The sequence below is a fragment of the Salvelinus alpinus genome, chromosome 5 (assembly GCF_045679555.1).
Source record: "Salvelinus alpinus chromosome 5, SLU_Salpinus.1, whole genome shotgun sequence".
Lineage (NCBI taxonomy): Eukaryota > Metazoa > Chordata > Actinopteri > Salmoniformes > Salmonidae > Salvelinus > Salvelinus alpinus.
The window spans coordinates 52,887,520-52,908,286 of record NC_092090.1 but is presented as its reverse complement, the minus strand read 5'-3'; the positions used below and the strand labels follow the sequence as shown (position 1 = coordinate 52,908,286).

Sequence of the window (20,767 nt, the reverse complement as noted above, 5' to 3'; positions counted from 1 at the left end):
GATACAAATTCATCAGATACGAAATACATTTCAGACTGACGTACCACACAAATCCTAGTATTGCAAGTGAGCATGATTTATTTTGTGGCCTAACCAGATTACAAATCACACAATAGGCTACTGACTGTTTGTGGTGGATGTTAATTTCATAATGTACAAAATAGGCTATAACAATGTTATTTAAGAATATAGAGGCTTTGCTTTTAAAGATTGTTTCACCTTTTAAATAAAAAATGTATCGACTGTCATCAAAAAGACAAGACAACACACAGAAAACAACCATTGTTCAGATACAAAAGAATCTATTGGAAGCTTAATTATTGACCAAACAAATATTTAACATTTTTAAGAAACACAATGTAAAATGAAAATATTTCAATCTCAGATAATACTAACAATCTAGCTATCGTCATCAAGGGGGCAATGAAAACCAACCGGTGTCAAATAATACATAAAGACAAACAGCCACAACAATTTCTCATTGGCCTGTTATATCCCCCCATCCCTTACATATTAGTTGACTAAATGTAATTTAAAATAAGCATTATATATAAATAAAAACAAATCAAAACACTTCTGACTGCATTCAAGTCGGCTAACTGGTGTGTGATTTTATCATGGAATAATTTAGTTCACCACAGCATTGAACACAAGTCTTGAGGCTCCAAGAGGATGCGACCTACTGCATTCTACATGTGTAACTAGCCTGGGTACTAGTCTGTTTAGGTTACACTACACTCTTTGTACTCCATGTCATATGCCAAATCTCAGTACAGGTGTGTTTAGCTGGTGGGGAAAAGGAGTGGCAATGACTGGAATGATAGCTAAAAAGACAGGTACCCAGACTAGTGTATAACTACATAGATTAGCAAAATGTGTTTATTTAGACACTCCGCAGTATTGTTATGTGACATTACAATTAGGCCTACTGTACATGTGAATTGTTATGACAGACCATTTATGGTACTTTAGCCTACTTCTACTAATACTTGATGTAAAGAGAATGCAATTAGTACACAATTAGTTCCATAATATCCCCATGCACTTTAAGCACACTTTTTAACCCCCCCCCCCCCCCCACACCATTCTATAAATTCCTAATATAACAGTTTTGGTCAGTTAAATGGAGAGTGCGAGGAATTTTAAGAGTAAAAAGTAAGGACACTCTGGTGGTTGCCTCGCACTAGGAGAATAGGAGGCAGGTCTTTCGACAGGGTCTCCAACCAGCACATGTAGAGGGCACTGGACACCGTTCCCTTCCGGGCCAATGGCATGCTCCTGTTGGACAGGGAGCGAGTCAGTCAGAAGGACGGACGGACAGACAGACAGTATTAAATAGATAATTAAATAGATCAACAGTCCATTTCAATACCATCACTTTATATTTGTGTTCTAGACATAATGTAATATTATAACTACTTACATAACGATGAGTTTTGCTGAGTTTGAGTGTTCTTTCAGCAATTCATTCAATCTGATCTGTCGGTTAGTCTGGGAAAAAAGAAATAGGAACAAGCTTATATTAGTTATATATATATTAGCTGAGGTTGAATCAAAGGCTAGTTTCTCAAATTATATCTTGTTCCTTCCTAGGACACTACGCAATGGCACCCTCTCAAATAGCTTTCTATACTGCCAATGTTTAGGGACTGTAGTACAACATATGGTCAAACCCTGTAGGCTTTCTTACTTTCTTACTGTGTAGCACTGTATGCTATATGTGACTAAAACAAGGCTTATGTGTTTACTTGTGCAACCTGTATGAGAAATCAAAGAAAATAATTTTTACAAAGAGTAGAAAAGTATTCCATTCAAAATTCTATTCAGATTCCTGTGGTGTATACTATAATAAGTAAAGGACAGTGGACGCAGGTTGTATTTGCCCCACTGTGTGGCAGTAAGATCCAGAGTTTTGTGGCCGGGCTGGTCTAGCGGTAATGCCGTAGCCTCCCGCACACATGTCTTGACGTCAATATAGCTTAGAATCTGGCCTATTGCCCTTTGACACAACCTCTAACTTTCCCCAGTGTCATCCTCCATCTATATCTGTTCAATAAAATCAGAAATTAACTTAAAAATCATTTTTTTTAAAGATCCAGACCTTGGCCCTGTAGAGCTCCAGCTCGTTGTCTGAGATCCTCCAAGGCTCCTCAGCCTTCAACCTTTCTGCAGCCTCCTGCTCCATGTCGTCCTCCTTTAGCTTATACGGCTCGATCATCTCCTCAAAGCTAAGCACACTACAAGAGACAGGTAAACGGTACACAGAATGAACGTCATTATTATTGCATTATAATTATGATTACATTGTCATTATAGTCCTAGGCTAATGGGTTTCTTTGTACTTCACATATTGCACAGTTTCTTTGACGGAGGCTTCTCAGTGACCTATAAATGACTTCATGTTGAACATGATCTTGTGGCCTGGCTGGTTTAGTGGTAATGCCGCATCCTCCAGCCACATATCTACAGTGTTGGCATAGGTTTGAATCTGGTCTACTGCCCTATGATACAACCTCACCCTATCTTACCCTACTGTCACCCTCTTTCTCTATCTGATCAATCAGATCTGAAAATACATTTAAAAAAAAATATTTATACAGTATGTAAATAGAGCATGATCTTGACACAGCAGGCATCTTACTTGTGTTTCTTTGGCTTAGTGTTGATGTCCCCGAGCACATAGATCGCAGAGAAATCTATCCTGAACTTGCTGAGTAGAGCAGCCATTCTATTAAAAAACAGGAGAAAGTATCTCAATTTTTCAGACTCAGTTGGTAGAGCATGGCGCTTGCGATACCAGGATCGGAGGTTCGATTTCGGCTGGGGCCACCCATACAAATAATGAATGCATGCATGACTGTAAGTCGCTTTGAATAAAAGCAGCTGCTAAATGGCATATTTTATTATATTATAGATTCCTCAACCTCACATCATGACTGAAGGAACGATAACTCACGCCCTGCGATCATGGTCAATCCTGTTGATCTTCCCACCAATAAAAAGACGGATTTTGCAGTCCTTCCACTTCTTTTTTTCCGTGAGCAAGTACGGAATCAACAGAGCCAAGCCTGTAACATTTGGAAACAGATAAATAAGGGATGATGGTAATAAATGACGACTCTTTGGGGTCCAATCTGATTGTTGACACTTGGGTCATATTCATTGGGGCTGCTCACTGTAGCAAAGCGTTTTGCAACAGAAAATGTGCTTTTCCTATTGGATATAATGCCTATTTTAGTCCGTTTTTATTCATTTGGTGCTTATTAAGAACATAACCACAGCATTGACTTGCCATACGGTACCTCCATCATCAAACAGCCACCACACATCCACTGTGCCTTTGCACTGCTTCTTCTTGAACTGCTGGCTGGCCTCCAGAAGCCTTTGGTCTGTGAGGCTCAGTGGCTTAGCACTTCTCTTCGTCTCTGTGGAGTAACCACATCAAAGGCAGTCACACAGTTATTATCAAAGACGGTAATTGACTGTGGACTGTTAGAATTTCCCATAGGAAAACATGTCTCACTAGCTGGGCATGCACAGTTGTATACTAGGCAGTGCATCCATGATTTCACAGTTTATTTGTGATATTTGCGGGCAAAAATGCTCGATTTTGCTGTGGCAATTCTGGCATTTTGTATGGCAACAAGGCACATGCACAGAGGCACATGCACTATCTGTGCAGAGCACATGCCCATTTGCCCTTACAGTTTTTTTGTATACATTTTTTGTCGTTCTTGCTCTGAACCCACTGCCTGCATGTCATCGGTAAATTCTCATATATGCTTCAGAACTAAAATGTTGCACGTCTTGAATCAGCATTGGCACGCAAAGGCGGGCACGCTGCGCATATTCAGATTAGCGACCAGAAATAACTTGTTTAATTTACTCAAGCCAGTTTTGCCCGGGCAAAAACAGAGTAGGCCTACATTTATCATCCAAATAAAATACCGTTTAGCAATCTACTACTGACTCATCTTTGCCAGAACAATATGCTAACCTGCTGATTTGATTGATAATTTACATATTTCAGATAGGCATAGTTTGGATTTTTGTAGATAAGCAGCTGTAACATTGCACTGCCTTCAATATTATGGGATGAAGATGTAACATATTCTGGTAACATATTCTGGCAAATGTATTACAATATTTGTGAGGAAGAACAGGGATACCCAGCTGGCCAACAACTGCTCCCTTGGCGCCGATGACGTGGATGTCGATTAAGGCAGCCCCTCTTTGATTCAGAGGGGTTGGGTTAAATGCGGAAGACACATTTCAGTTGAATGCATTCAGTTGTACAACTGACTAGGTATCCCCCTTTTATTTCACTGTGCAGGGAGGCTGCCATTCAAAGTGATGGCACAGTGCAAACAGAATGCTTTCCATCTGATCCTGCAATCTCTGCTACAAGTAGGCCATGTGATTTTTCTTGCTCTGGACTCCAGAGAAGCGACGTGATATATCCCTAGTTGACATTGGCTGCTAACATTAATGACTTTCAGCTCCTTTCAGCTTAAAACAGAGTATATTTCTGTAGCCTATCTTGCGTTTTGAAAATACATAACCGTTTATGGCGGTACTTACAGGATACATTTGCAGCAGCAATTGTGCTCGCATGTTCTGGTGTACACATGTCCATGTGCGTGCGCAGGGGTTGCACGTTTTGTACCACTTTTTTTTGAAAACCACTAAGATACATGATAGTGGTTGTGGCAACAAATGGAGTTTGGTTGGATATAGTAATGGTAGGCTACAGTATTTCATACAATCTTCTGTTTTGACTGGAACTGTGTTGGTCATTGTTAATAAGTGCAGCATTTATTCCAGTTCAAAATAGTAATACTTTACTCATCAGATTGTGCTGCTTTCCCCTCTTCTTAATAATGGCTTAACGAGTCATGGTTGTGAAAACATTTTTGGGGGATGCCCTTTTTTTGTTTGAGCACATGCCTCCAAAAAGGTCTGAATTTGTCAAATTTGTTTTGAAAATGCGCTGTTAAGGGAAAAAGTTTGTTGATGTGTCGCTGATTGAACCATATAATGCAGTGATTGTTTGAAATTGCGAGCCCTCTTTTTGTACTGCAGTGATGGGTCAGTTTTATGAGATAATATTGCGATGATTTGACTGTTTTGTGAGGAAATAGGAATTAGAAAATCCTGGAGGGACTGACTAAGACACATTGTAGCTTTCAACAGAGCATAAACAGTAGACATTAATTACTTTAGTGCGAGTTAGGCCTGTTTATGGTTGTTTGGAGCTGGTTTCCTGAACCCAGGATAAGTCAACTGGACTAAAAGTGGACTTCAAGACATGAATAGGCTTAATCTGAGTATTTATGTTTCACAACATTACCCGTGAAGCACTGTGCCTATGTACTCATTCTAGTCTAAAGATTACCTCTGAGAATGAGAGGGCTGTTTTGAGCACTGGTGATCAGGGATGGAGGAAAGGAGTTACTGTCCTCGGAGTCTTTACCAACCATGTTGACAGACACCACAACATCCTTCATACCCGCGTCCTTCTTCTCATGGGATGACAGGAGCTCATCTGGAGGGGCAATCAGACAAATCTCAGAGCACTTTATCTAGTCCTTAGGCTGCGTCTGAAATGGAACTCTATTCCCTATATAGTGCATTACATAGACCTCTGTTCAAAAGAAGTAATAATAACAGAAAGAAATCTCAGCGCTTTATAAGTGCACTACAGGGAATAGGGTGCCATTTCGGATGCACCCTTACTACTGTGAAGAAATCCTTAGAACAGCTAGAAAGGGGATGTGTGCTCAATCCATCTGAAGCTATCCACTTTATGTCTGTACTACTAAGGAATGTTAAACTTGATTGTGAGGAATGAGTGTGTTGAATGAGTGTTCCTGGGAAAATGAAGAACACAGCATGACACAATACTGTACCTGGGTCTTGAATATGGGAGATATCAAGACCCTCTTGTAGTCTGATGAGGACAACACCATGCTGCAAGTCAAAGGCGTCACTGAAACACAACCGCACAGCTTGTTACTAACACTGAAGAGGGAATATAGTATAACCATAGATGGCCAAAGTGCATCTATATGCTGATCTTGGGTTTAGCATTTTCCCGTCTAATGGTTAAGGTCAGGATTGGGAAGGGGAAGCTGATCCTAGATCTGTACCTAGGGGAAACTTCACCCTAGAGCAAACCATGTAGTCAGTCAAACTAGATACACTTACTGGATGATGTTGATATACATTTCCACATCTTTCATCTCGCCATCACTCCAGTTGTTCTTAAAGCCCATCACAAGTGTGTTGGGCTTCAAACGCCCCAAACCTGTAGCCTTGAAGATGAAAGAATGACTTCATTTTACATCAACATATTAATATTGGAAGGCCATTACCTGACTCTCTCAATAAAAATCCCTTGAACAACACGCACAAAGTTTGGTCATAACTACCTCCTTATGCGGCAGGTAGCCTAGTGGTTAGAGCATTGGGCCAGTAACTGAAAGGTTGCAAGATCAAATCCCTGAGCTGACAAGGTAAAAATCTGTCGTTCTGCCCCTGAACAAGGCAGATTAACCCACTGTTCCTAGGCCGTCATTGTAAATAAGAATTTGTTCTAAACTGACTTGCCTGCTTAAATAAATAAAAATATTTTAAAAATGCCAGTAATACTCAATGATTATTATCGATATTCAAAGCCAATATCTCCTGTATCAAGGTTAGATGGTGATTGGCACATTGAAAAAGATCATGATAGACAAGAGCCTGGGAACCAGTTCATTTGTGCCATCATGCCACTCCTTTCCACTCCTGGTCATGAGAAAGACTTAACATGATAGCATAAACAGATCTGGGATCAGGCTAGGCAGACACCATACTGAGGATACACCACATATTATAGCAGTGCACTGCAGAACAATCACCTGTAAAAGGTACTGAGCTCCATGTCTCAGGTCTTCAGCAAACACAGGGGTGTAGAAGGCCTTGATGCGGTTCTTCAGCAGCCAGCGCTGGTAGCGGGCATGATCAAGAGACATCTCCTTGAAGTTTGGCCGACGGGACACCTTAGGACAATGAAACAATCAAAGCTGTTACTCCTAAAAATATGAGTAAGCTGTAAACTATATGTAAGATGTATACTGTGTATGTACAGAGATGCTTTGTAGTTGATAAGGCTTAGCGGCTAGGCTTGTAATGATACGTACCATGCGGACGTGGCCACACACCATAAGGCCTACGTTCTTAGTGAATGCGTTTACCAGATGGAGTAAAGCAGGCCGGGCATTGGGGTATCCAGTCATCACCAGACACTGGGGTCTATCCCATATGAAGAAAAAAATAAAATAATCGATACGTTTTTCAGGATACATGTGACATTTTTAAATTGGCCAAATAATGTATTTTTTTAAATGTATTTACTAGATTTTTATACATTCCAACAAATATTAAGTATTGTATTTACAGTAAAATCTATATATACGCATGTGTAAAATTTAAATCACAATATCTGTTAAATGGATCAGAAAATGCTTTTAAAAATACATTCTGAAATACATGAAAGAATGTATTTTAGAATATATTTTTACATGTATAGTAGGTAAATATATTCAAACATTTATTTGGAAATGTTTTGTGAAATATATTCCAACAGGCACTTAAAAATTATTTGTAATTTTATTTATTTTTTAAATGTATGGCAAATATAGAAAATGTGCCAAATCATATTGTAACAAAATGCAATGAAACTTTAGTAGGCGCAGTGTACAAACATAACCTTTAAAACACATAACACAACATGACACATTAAAACCCCCTAAAGTCTAAGCCCTGTCTACTAAGCTATATGGAATTGTTTTAAGAAGGTCATACCAAGGATCATTTAGCGATTTGATTTGGAATTTTAAGACCACTTGAAGTATAAAAAAAAAAAAAAAAAAAATGTTTGATGAAAAACAATTGTGGGCCTTACTGCTATTAGTCCATACAAAAGCACTGAATAACAAATTCACTACAACAGTCCCCCAAAAAATCTAAAGGAAATTTGTTCTGAAGTGAGACAGGGATGTTGCTAGGCCTGTTAATTAGCCCCCCTAAATAAATCAATATATCAGTCAATATATTTTCTCTGGTTTTTTTTCTCCGTCAAACTTTCCATCACATCTTCTTATCGGACGGGCACTAGGACCTGGAGGAGGCTGCTTCTGCAGAGGCTGCTGCACGCGCTTGTGACTGTTAGACCTACTTGTAGCTAACATTTTGGTTAACGTTAGCTACTTCTGTGGCTTGAGACTGCTAGCTAACAGTAAACGGACAGGAAAAGGCTCTGACACAACGAATTCATGCAGATAGGCTACGATGTGAATGTGTGGTAAGTTAGAACAGAGCGAGCGAGAGAGAGAGAGAGAGAGAGTATTCACTACTATAGACTTTGGTCATAATCAAAGCTTTGTTAACCAATACGTTTTTTTTCCCCCGTTTTTTTTCACCTTTATTTTACCAGGTGGGCCTGTTGAGAACAAGTTCTCATTTACAACTGCAACCTGGCCAAGATAAAGCAAAGCAGTGCGACAAAAACAACAACACAAAGTTACACATGGGATAAACAAACGTACAGTCAATAACACAATAGAAAAATCTATATACAGTAAGATTAGGGAGGTACGGCAATAAATAGGCCATAGTGGAAATAATTACAATTTAGCATCAACACTGGAGTAATAGCTGTGCAGATGATGATGTGCAAGTAGAGATACTAGGGTGCAAAAGAGCAACAAAAAAAAAACAATATGGGGATGGGGTAGTTGGGTGGGCTATTTACAGATGGGCTGTATACAGGTACAGTGATCGATAAGCTGCTCTGACAGCTGATGCTTAAAGTTAATGAGGGAGATATGATATAAGTCTCCAGCTTCAGTGATTTTTGCAATTCGTTCCACTCATTGGCAGCAGAGAACTGAAAGGAAAGGCAGCCAAAGGAGGTGTTGACTTTTGGGATGACCAGTGAAATATACCTGCTGGGGGCGCGTGCTACGGGTGGGTGTTGCTATGGTGACCAGTGAGCTGAGATAAGGCGGGGCTTTACCTAGAAAAGACTTACAGATGACCTGGAGCCAGTGGGTTTGGTGACTAATATGTAGCGAGGGCCAGCCAACGAGAGCAGTGGTGGGTAGTATATGGGGCTTTGGTGACAAAACGAATGGCACTGTGATAGACTACATCTAATTTCCTGAGTAGAGTGTTGGAGGCGATTCTATAAATGACATTGCCGAAGTCAAGGATCGGTAGGATACTCAGTTTTACGAGGGTATGTTTGGCAGCATGAGTGAAGAATGCTTTGTTGCGAAATAGGAAGCCGATTCTAGATTTTATTTTGGATTGGAGATGCTTAATGTGAGTCTGGAAGGAGAGTTTACAGTCTAACCAGAGACCTAGGCAGTTGTAGTTGTCCACATATTCTAAATCAGAACCGTCCAGAGTAGTGATGCTAGTCGGGTGGGCGGGTGCGGGCAGCGATCGGTTGAAAAGCATGCATTTCATTTTACTAGCATTTAAGAGCAGTTGTAGGCCACAGAAGGAGTGTTGTATGGCATTGAAGCTCGTTTGGAGGTTTGTTAACACAGTGTCCAAAGAAGGGCCAGATGTATACAGAATGGTGTCATCTGCGTAGAGGTGGATCAGAGAATCACCAGCAGCAAGAGCGACATCATTGATATATACAGAGAAAAGAGTCGGCCGAGAATTGAACCCTGTGGCACCCACATAGAGACTGCCAGAGGTCCGGACAACAGGCACTCTGATTTGACACACTAAATTCTATCTCAGAAATAGTTGGTGACCCAGGCGAGGCAGTCATTTGAGAAACCAAGGCTATTTAGTGTGCTGATAAGAATGCGGTGATTGACAGAGTCGAAAGCCTTGGCGAGGTCGATAAAAATGGCTGCAAGGTACTGTCTTTTATCGATGGTGGTTATGATATCTTTTAGGACCTTGAGTGTGGCTGAGGTGCACCCATGACCAGCTCGGAAACAAGATTGCATAGCGGAGAAGGTATGGTGGGATTCAAAATGGTCGGTAATCTGTTTGTTAACTTGGCTTTCGAAGACTTTAGAAAGGCAGGGTAGGATGGATATAGGTCTGTAATAGTTTGGGTCTAGAGTGTTTCCCCCTTTGAAGAGGGCAGCTTTCCAACCTTTGGGATCTCAGACGATACGAAAGAGAGATTGAACAGGCTGGTAATAGGGGTTGCAATAATTGCGGAAGATAATTTTAGAAAGAGAGGGTCCAGATTGTTTAAGATTTGTAGTGGTCAAGATTTTTCAGCTCTTTCAGAACATCAGCTATCTGGATTTGGGTGAAGGAGAAGCGGGGGGAGAGGAGGGCTTGGGCAAGTTGCTGCGGGTGGTGCAGAGCTGTTGGCCGGGGTAGGGGTAGCCAGGTGGAAAGCATGGCCAGCCATAGAGAAATGCTTATTGAAATTCTCAATTATCGAAGATTTATCAACGGTGACAGTGTTTCCTAGCCTCAGTGCTGTGGGCAGCTGGGAGGAGGTGCTCTTATTTTCCATGGACTTTACAGTGTTCCAAAACTTTTGGGAATTAGTGCTACAGGATGCAAATTTCTGTTTGAAAAAGCTAGCCTTTGCTTTCTTAACTGACTGTGTATATTGGTTCCTGACTTCCCTGAAAAGTTTCATATCGCGGGGGCTAATTGATGCTGATGCAGTACGCCACAGGATGTTTTTATGCTGGTCAAGGGCAGTCAAGTCTGGAGTGAACCAAGGGCTATATCAGTTCTTAGTTCTACATTTTTTGAATGGGACATGCTTATTTAAGATGGTGAGGAAAGCACTTTTAAAGAACAACCAGGCATCCTCTACAGATGGGATGAGGTCAATATTCTTCCAGGATACCCGGGTCAGGTCGATTAGAAAGGCCTGCTCGCTGAAGTGTTTTAGGGAGCGTTTGACAGTGATGAGGGGTGGTCGTTTGACCGCAGGCCCATTACAAACGCAGGTCAATGAGGCAGTTATCGCTGAGATTCTGGTTGAAGACAGCAGAGGTGTATTTAGAGGGCAAGTTGGTCAGGATGATATCTATGAGGGTGCCTATGTTTACGGATTTAGTGAGGCTGCCTGTAAGTTACAGTGTAACAGATGTTGCGAGATAGCTAACGGTAATGTTTACGGTGTCTTTTAAATTCGACATAAGTTATGTGGCGATGATATCTAATTGACATTGTGTTTAATGTAGTTTTGCTATCTGTGCCAGGCTATAAATGAGACAGATGACGTAACATCATGCACATATCTTTTCATACTCAATTGCTTTCATTCAATAGGCCATTGCAAAACAATTATCAGTGGGTCATGTGTAGAAAAGGTGACATAGTGTTGATCACAATGTCATTGTATTATCCTCAATTTCTCAACTGTAGGCTAGCTAACGACTAACGTTAGATGGATATACGGATATTCTTCGAGAGAGGCAGTGCCAGCAGCTCTGTCGAAGGCCAATCCGGTGAGAAATGAAGATTTTACCAGTTCAAACAAACAAATTAAAACTGAAACTGATTATCACATATTAAGCCTTGAGTTATTGTAAATATGAGTTTAATAACAATACATGTCAAAACACAGCAGACAAGAATGAGGGAAAGAAGCTGGAGGCTGACAGGGCTGAGAGGTTAGTGATTAAAAAAAGCAAGTAGATATTAAGCTTTCAGTTAAATTTGTACAGCATATGACAGCATATGTTTTACTTTTGTTAGGAATAAATACATTTTATTAATATCTTAAAGGGTCATGCAGAAAGAGAGGCTTCTGTGCCATGCAGAGATCAACATGCGAGCTGTATAAGTGAGAGTAAGCCCAGACCCCCCTAAAAGAGGCTTAGCCCCCTATCCATGAATCTTTAGTGACGTCCCTGCTGAGAGATATAAGAAGATCAGGAAACTTGAGTTGTTGTTGTTTTTTTGTTGTTGTTTTTTTACATGTATTTAACCCCTTATTTTTAGCACTAAACAGTCTCCTTATACATATACTTCCATTCATTTTTTAAACTGGTACCGGGGTACCTTCAGACGAGTCTTGTGAAGCCTGTAGGCATCCTAGAGCAAAACAACCGACATGTACTTGTTCGTGAGATTCTGACCTTTGCACATATTCGTGTGTAGCCCAAACTGTTCGGACACTACAGACAGAAGTTGGCAGATCGTCTGTACTGACTTCAGACGAGTCCCAAGACGCTTGTGGGTGTTGTAGAGCAAAACGAAGAACACCATCGTGTTCGTGAGAGTTTTGTGAGAAGACCGATTTTTGGGATGTCTCAAGGTCTGACAAAACACCACTCTAGCTGTGTCACCTTTCACCGCAGATGCAGAAGTGTGACAAATGCAACAAAAACTTCAACTGACACTTTTTTTTATGGTGATTTTTTTTTACTATACTATACTTAGATTTCTGCAGGGCGAAAATATCGACTCTAGCTTTTTTTTTACTGGCTTGAAAATTAGTCTCGTTGGAGGCCAAAAAGCACTACACCCCCAACAAGCCAATACTTCTAATAGGTTGCCGCCGCTACAATATATTTAGTCAGAATGCATTTTTATTGTACATGACACATCCAGCCACTTTAATAATGGGAATTGATGGAAATTGATGTAAAAATGTATCACTAGCCACTTTAAACAATGCCACTTAATATAATGTTTACATACCCTACATTACTCATCTCATATGTATATGTATATACTGTACTCTATATCATCTACTGCATCTTGCCATCTTTATGTAATACATGTATCACTAGCCACTTTAAACTATGCCACTTTATGTTTATATACCCTACATTACTCATCTCATATGTATATACTGTACTCTATACCATCTACTGCATCTTGCCTATGCCGTTCTGTACCATCACTCATTCATATATCTTTATGTACATATTCTTTATCCCTTTACACTTGTGTGTATAAGGTAGTAGTTGTGGAATTGTTAGGTTAGATTACTCGTTGGTTATTACTGCATTGTCAGAACTAAAAGCACAAGCATTTCGCTACACTCGCATTAACATCTGCTAACCATGTGTATGTGACAAATAAAATTTGATTTGATTTTTAATGTAAATGACTACAAAAATGAGACATGTTAATGTTACTTTTCTTTTGTGAATCTTGCATTCAATTGCACACAACAAGCTTCCATTCCCCCGTCACAATGGGATTCATGGCTGATTTATCTCATAATTACCAGTTGTGTAGGGCCGTTCAGGTGTATTTTTCCCAAATGTGGTAAATTAGTTACTGCTTGGTTATGCACGCACCATAACACCGCTAACCATACACTGTATAATACCACTCATTGGAAGCACAATACCAACATATACACTTTCACATATTGTGGAGCATTGCACAATGTATAGTTTTTGTTTAAATTGATAAAAACTGAAATAAAAGAGTAATTTAAGATCCCGAATTTGCATTTGATGATAATGAATGGACAGGGGGACCTGATCCTAGATCAGTACTCTTGCTCTGAGACACTTGGTATAAATGGGCCCTGATGTTGAATGTTGTCGCTGAAGTACACAACATCAAGGTGCAAGGTTCATTCCATAGTACGCGGGTATTTTTTAGTAGTGTGCAGTATGATGTGTAACAGTTATGCTGATGCTCCTCTAAAGGACTTGCTGCTGTGCTACCTGAAGTTTTTGACGTGGTCCTCTACACCAGTGAGAAGGAGGCAGTGTGTCAGGGCATGGTTATAGATCAAGGCTTGAGTGGAGGAGCCCCAGTTAACATCTGTGCGAGAATAAAATGAAAAATGAAAAAAGAATGAAGAAGAAATCAAACAGTAGATTAGAGACGAATATTGAACAGAAGTGTAACAACAGCCGACATCAACACTAGAATATAGTGAAAATACATGTAGCATTATAATATGTGTGTATGATAAAGACACAGTGTTCTTACAGCAAAGAGAAAAGACTGGCCATAGTTTTCTGTCCCAGATACACTCAAATACTATGTGAGAAGAGGACCATTTACCTGGTTTCTTATAGCTGACATATACATAGAGAGCCAAGACAATGATATTGGTCATAAGGGCGGCCCACCAGTTTACAACAAACATGACAGCACAACAAAGCACGGCTCCAGCCAGCGAGACCCACTTATTGAAATATTTGAAGCTTGGCCGCCATCCTGTTTAGAAGGGAGAGAGCACAATGTACAGTCGAACAAAACATTAACAATACATTCATATGGATAAAACACATACTGGAAATATATATGTAGTGACATCAGTGTGTAACAACAACAACAGAGTTAGAAAGTCATTTAACCCTTTACACTCGCGGGAATTGGCCTATATGGACAGGGCTGAATTGAAATGTTTCTTACGGAAGAAATATAAAATCATTTGCATAACCACGGTAGCCATTGAAAGGGAACAGTTTGGAGATAATGGGAAAATGATTAGACCAAAGGTGAAGACAGTTCACCTGACACAATGATGAATCCAAACATTACACTGTTGAACTTATGTGCATTTTACATTTATTATACTTTTCACCGCATTCGTTGATAACGAAATCTGAAAATACTCTGGATACATGATAAGAATATTCCTGGAAAGACAAAAAATTACAAAGGTTTGAGTGAGAGGACTAACTAGTGTCGCCAAGTGGCCAAACACCTCTCCAAAGTGTGCACAGTTCCTAAGTAATTTTAATGCACTTTTATGACTCAAAGAAGAGTCTTCAACTATAAGGTGCCTTTTTGAACACTCCTAGCTGTGCCGTTGAGTATCTAGAGCAAGCACGCTTGTAGTTGTTTTGTTTGGAACACAGCCCTACATCGCCGCCATCACAGAATTACTGTTGTTGCTTACACAATCCAAAAACGGTACATTATAAATCGCAATCTGGGTAAGTTGGGAATCATTATAACTTGTTTTTCAACCACTCCACAAATTTCTTGTTAACAAACTATAGTTTTGGTAAGTCGGTTAGGACATCTACTTTGTGCATGACACAAGTCATTTTTCCAATAATTGTTTACAGACAGATTATTTCACTTATAATTCACTGTATCACAATTCCAGTGGGTCAGAAGTTTACATACACTAAGTTGACTGTGCCTTTAAACGACTCGGAAAATTCCAGAAAATGATGTCATGGCTTTAGAAGCTTCTGATAGGCTAATTGACTTAATTTGAGTCAATTAGATGTATTTCAAGGCCTACCTTCAAACTCAGTGACTCTTTGCTTGACATCATGGAAAAATCAAAAGAAATCAGCCAAGACCGCAGAAAAAAATTGTAGACCTCCACAAGTCTGGTTCATCCTTCAGAGCAATTATCAAACGCCTGAAGGTACCACGTTCATCTGTACAAACAATAGTACGCAAGTATAAACACCATGGGACCACGCAGCAGTAATACCGCTCAGGAAGGAGACGCGTTCTGTTCCTAGAGATTAATGTACTTTGGTGCGAAAACTGCAAATCAATCTCAGAACAACAGCAAAGGACCTTGTGAAGATGCTGGAGGAAACAGGTACAAAAGTATCTATATCCACAGTAAAACGAGTCCTATATCGACATAGAAGCCACTGCTCCAAAACCGCCACAAAAAAAGCCAGACTACGGTTTGCAACTGCACATGGGGACAAAGATCATACTTTTTGGAGAAATGTCCTCTGGTCTGATGAAACAAAAATAGAACTGTTTGGCCATAATGACCATCATTATGTTTGGAGGAAAAAGAGGGAGGCCTGCAAGCCGAAGAACAACATCCCAATTGTGAAGCACGGGCGTGGCAGCATCATGTTGTGGGGGTGCTTTGCTGCAGGAGGGACTGGTGCACTTCACAAAATAGATGGCTTCATGAGGCAGGAAAAGTATGTGGATATAGTGAAGCAACATCTCAAGACATCAGTCAGGAAGTTAAAGCTTGGTCGCAAATGGGTCTTCCAAATGGACCATGACCCCAAGCATACTTCCAAAGTTGTGGCAAAATGGCTTAAGGACAACAACGTCAAGGTATTGGAGCGGCCATCACAAAGCCCTGACCTCAATCCTATAGAAAATTTGTTGGCAGAACTGAAAAAAGCTTGTGTGAACACGGAGGCCTACAAATCTGACTCAGTTACACCAGCTTTATCAGGAGGAATGGGCCAAAATCCACCCAACTAATTGTGGGAAGCTTGTGGAAGGCTACCCAAAATATTTGACCCAAGTTAAACAATTTAAAGGCAATGCTACCAAATACTAATTGAGTGCATGTAAACCTTTGACCCACTGGGAATGTGATGAAATAAATAAAAGCTGAAATAAATCATTCTCTCTACTATTATTCTGACATTTCACAATCTTAAAATAAAGTGGTGATCCTAACTGACCTAAGACAGGGATTTTTACTAGGATTAAATGTCAGGAATTGTGAAAAACTGAGTTTAAATGTATTTGGCTAAGGTGTATGTAAACGTCCAACTTCAACTGTGAGCATAGAGGTCGATACAATAAGTAGACACAGTGGCAGAATAAATTCAACCACACCTTTGTTTCGTCACCAAACCGGAGAACAACCTCTGTCCATTGAAGTCCACAAAGCATATTGCATGGAACAAACAGTTACATGACCTACAGAATGGTCAAGCAAGTTAATGTTTCTGACATTTTCGTACCACTTAACAACTATTGATTTAGAACCACGGAGAGTTACCGCAAGTCGCAAAGAAAACAGGAGCTGCCTCCACTATTCCAGCACCATCAACTTCAACTTTTCAACATCATCAAAACACCTTTAGTCTAATACAGTGACAACTAAAAGATACCAAAAACAATTTAGTCCAGTCAAAGTAAGCAAAATATGATGTGGCTGTCCATGTTTCGGATTTCTGTGCGTGTGTGCGTGCATGTTCATACAAGTAGAAAAACCATGTTGACTCACCCTACTTGTAGAGAAACGCCAATGCCATCCTCCTCTCTTTCATGTTGACGCCATGGTCTATCACTCTATCATACAATACACACTTTTATTTTTTGTTGTCTTAGGCTACCAGGCTAAAATGCTTGCTCGCTAGCCTAACTTCCTTTCATGGGCAACATTAGCTAGTTATCATTAGCCTTCTACATCTAGCTACATATTGAACTTCCATCCTCTCCGGCCAGGGGCACAATGTATGAATTACTGGTTGGATCAGAATCGCTGTTATAATCATTGGCCAGTATGGAGAATTAAGTAAAACCACAAGTCCAGATCCATATTTCCATCCATGGCTAATTTAGGAAAGGGACAATTTTAGCTACCTAGCCACCAGAAGACAACAACACGAGATGAAACAATTTAAGTTATTTCTGTCAATGACGCATGCTCTCAATGCGATTTGATAGGAGTGAGGCTAAGTCCAAACTGTCTTCCCGTAACACTTTTTTTGGTGCGCCAGGACCATTCACAGTTGAGCTCACTCAGCTCACTCTAATGCTTTCTCCGGTGAGATACATTCAGCCACTTGCGAATTGAAGGAAAACGATGAAACACAGAGAGAGGAAAGCTAAATAATTGTATGTTTTTTTCATGCTCATTTTGGTGGGGAAGCCTGGGTTCCCTTGGCATCCATGAATACATGCCACTCGTTATTCAAAGTTCAAATGGGAAGACAATGTCAGATATTTTGTTTATTTATAACCAAATGACCTGGATTGCAGTTGAGGTGACATTTAAAAGTACATGGTGCAAGGGATCAATGCTGTTCGAGATTACTCACAGATTATTACAGCAATTGTGAAGATATCCACAAACCTGACACAACCTTTGCATGCTATCTTGAACATGCACACTGTATATGATTACTTAAGAAGAAATGTATAGTTACAGTAACATCTAAACAGCAAGATGGCGCCCGCAGACATGGCAGCTCTGCTTCTAGCTCCTTAGCAACTTTGCAGTATTTAGTTTCTTTTGTTTGTTATTTCTTACACTATTATCCCAGAATGTTTTTTGTGTTATTACATACAGACGGAAATTGCTTTTGGATACCAGAGCGTCGGTAACTCACCAGCACTACGACCAGGAATACGACTTTCCCGAATTGGATCCTTTGTTCCCACCCCCCAGGCCAATTGAACTCATCCTAGAGGCTCCTTCAAGAATCCGCCGGCGGAGAAGAGGTATTCGGAGTGGCATTCTAGTCCGACTCTGGAGGCGGGCACACCATCCACCACTTCCGAGTATATTACTTGCTAATGTTCAGTCTCTAGACAATAAAGTAAATGAGCTCAGGGCGAGGATCTCCTTCCAAAGAGACATCAGGAACTGTAACATACTCTGCTTCACAGAATCATGGCTCTCTCCGGATATACTGTCCCCATCCATACAGCCAGCTGGGTTCTCAGTACATCGCGCAGACAGGAATAAAGAACTCTATGGGAAGAAGAAGAGCGGTGGTGTATGTTTCATGATTAACCACTCATGGTGTGATTGTGATAACGTACAGAAACTCAAGTCCTTTTGTTCACCCAACCTAGAATAACTCACAATCAAATGCGACCGTATTACCTCCCAAGAGACTTCTCTTCAGTTAGTCACAGCCGTGTATATCCCCCCCCCCCCCCCCCCCCCAAGCCGATACCACGACGGACCTCAAGGAACTACACTGGACTTTATGCAAACTGGAAACCACATATCCTGAGGCCGCATTTATTGTAGCTGGGGATTTTAACAAAGCACATTTGAGAAAAACGCTACCGAAGTTCTATCAACACATTGACTGTAGTACTCGCGCTGAGAAAACACACGACCACTGCTATTCTCTCTTCCGGGATGCCTACAAGACCCTCCCCCACCCTCCCTCCGGCAAAACAGATCACAACTCCATTTTGCTCCTCCCTTCCTATAGGCAGAAACTCAAACAGGAAGTACCTGTGCTAAGATCTATTCAAGAGCAATTGGAATCCATGGTTCAAGATTGTTTTGATCAAGTGGACTGGGATACATTCCGGGTAGCCTCGGATGATAACATTGATGTATACATGGACACGGTGACTGAGTTCATCAGGAAGTGTATAGGGGATGTTGTTTCCACTGTGACTATTAGAACCCAGGCAAAACGTCAGTACAGAGACAAAGTGGAGTCGCGAATCAACAGCTCAGACACGAGACATATGTGGCAGCGTCTACAGACAATCACGGATTACAAAGGGAAAACCAGCCACGTCGCGGACACCGATGTCTTGCTCCCATACAAGCTAAACACCTTCTTCGCCCGCTTTGAGGATAACACAGTGCCATCGACGTGGCCCTCTCCCAAGGACTGTGGGGTCTCCTTCTCCGTGGCCGGCATGAGTAAGACATTTAAACGTGTTAACCCTCGCAAGGCTGCCGGCCCAGACGGCATCCCTAGCCGTGCTCTCAGAGCATGCGCAGACCAGCTGGCTGGAGTGTTTACGTACATATTCAATCTCTCCCTATCCCAGTCTGCTGTCCCCACTTGCTTCAAGATGTCCACCATTGCTCCTGTTCCTAAGAAAGCAAAGGTAACTGAACTAAATGACTATCACCCTGTAGCACTCACTTCTGTCATCATGAAGTGCTTTGAGAGGCTAGTTACAGATCATATCATCTCTACCTTATCTGACACTCTAGACCCACTTCAATTTGCTTACCGCCCCAATAGATCCACAGATCCACAGACAATGCAATCGCCATTGCACTGCACACTGCCCTATCCCATCTGGACTAGAGGAATACCTATGTAAGAATACTGTTCATTGACTATAGCTCAGCCTTCAACACCATAGTACCCTCCAAGCTCATCATCAAGCACGGGGTCCTGGGTCTGAACCCCGTCTTGTGCAACTGGGTCCTGGACTTCCTGACGGGCCGCCCCCAGGAGGTGAGGGTAGGAAACAACCCTTCCACTTCATTGATCCTCAACACGTGGGCCCCACAAGAGTGCATACTCAGCCCCCTCCTGTACTCCCTATTCACCTGTGACTGCGTGGCCACACACGCCTCCAACTCAATCATCAAATTTGCAGACGACACAACCATAGTAGGCCTGATTACCAAAAATGACGAGACAGTCTACAGGGAGGAGGTGAGGGCCAGGAAAATAACCTCTCCCTCAACGTCAACAAAATGAAGGAGCTGATCGCGGACTTCAGGAAAAAGCAGAGGGAGCACGCCCCTTTCCACATTGACGGGACCGAAGTGGAGAAGGTGGAAAGCTTCCAGTTCCTTGGCGTACACATTCACTGACGATCTGAAATGGGCCACCCACACAGACAGTGTGGTGAAGAAGGCGCAACAGCGCCTCTTCAACCTCAAGAGGCTGACGAAATTTGGCTTGGCCCCAAAGACCCTCAAATACTTTTACAGATGCACAATTGAGAGCATTCTGTCGGGGTGTATCACTGCCTGGTATGGCAACTGCACCGCCCACAACCGCAGGGCTCTCCAGAGGGGTGTGTGGTCTGCCCAATGCATCATTGGAGGCACACTGCCTGCCCTCCAGGACATCTGCAGCACCCGATGTAACAGGAAGGCCAAAAAGATCATCAAGGACATAAACCACCCGAGCCACGGCCTGTTCATCCCGCTACAGTATCATCCAGAAAGCGAGGTCAGTAGAGGTGCATCAAAGCTGGGACCGAGAGACTGAAAGCTTCTATCTCAAGGCCATCAGACTGTTAAAAAGCCATCACTAGCCAGCTATCACCCAGTTAATCAACCCAGCACCTTAGAGGCTGCTGCCCTATATACATAGACATGGAATCACTGATCACT

At 41.4% G+C, this 20,767-nt stretch overlaps 1 protein-coding gene across 1 annotated transcript in view; it reads right to left on the bottom strand.

Annotated features, from left to right (window-relative positions):
• Window positions 1-55: 55 nt before the first annotated feature.
• Window positions 56-20,767, bottom strand: part of LOC139575075 (solute carrier family 12 member 2-like) — a 35,542-nt gene continuing 14,830 nt past the window's right edge. The window contains exons 14-26 of the mRNA XM_071400058.1: window positions 14,026-14,181; window positions 13,680-13,779; window positions 7,185-7,296; window positions 6,903-7,043; window positions 6,208-6,314; window positions 5,910-5,989; window positions 5,396-5,545; window positions 3,303-3,425; window positions 2,957-3,068; window positions 2,642-2,728; window positions 2,102-2,237; window positions 1,424-1,491; window positions 56-1,278 (exon numbers count right to left, since the gene is read on the bottom strand). Of these exons, the coding sequence (XP_071256159.1) occupies window positions 1,143-1,278; window positions 1,424-1,491; window positions 2,102-2,237; window positions 2,642-2,728; window positions 2,957-3,068; window positions 3,303-3,425; window positions 5,396-5,545; window positions 5,910-5,989; window positions 6,208-6,314; window positions 6,903-7,043; window positions 7,185-7,296; window positions 13,680-13,779; window positions 14,026-14,181 (1,508 nt within the window). The 3' untranslated portion in view covers window positions 56-1,142. The remainder of the gene's footprint in view (window positions 1,279-1,423; window positions 1,492-2,101; window positions 2,238-2,641; window positions 2,729-2,956; window positions 3,069-3,302; window positions 3,426-5,395; window positions 5,546-5,909; window positions 5,990-6,207; window positions 6,315-6,902; window positions 7,044-7,184; window positions 7,297-13,679; window positions 13,780-14,025; window positions 14,182-20,767) is intronic.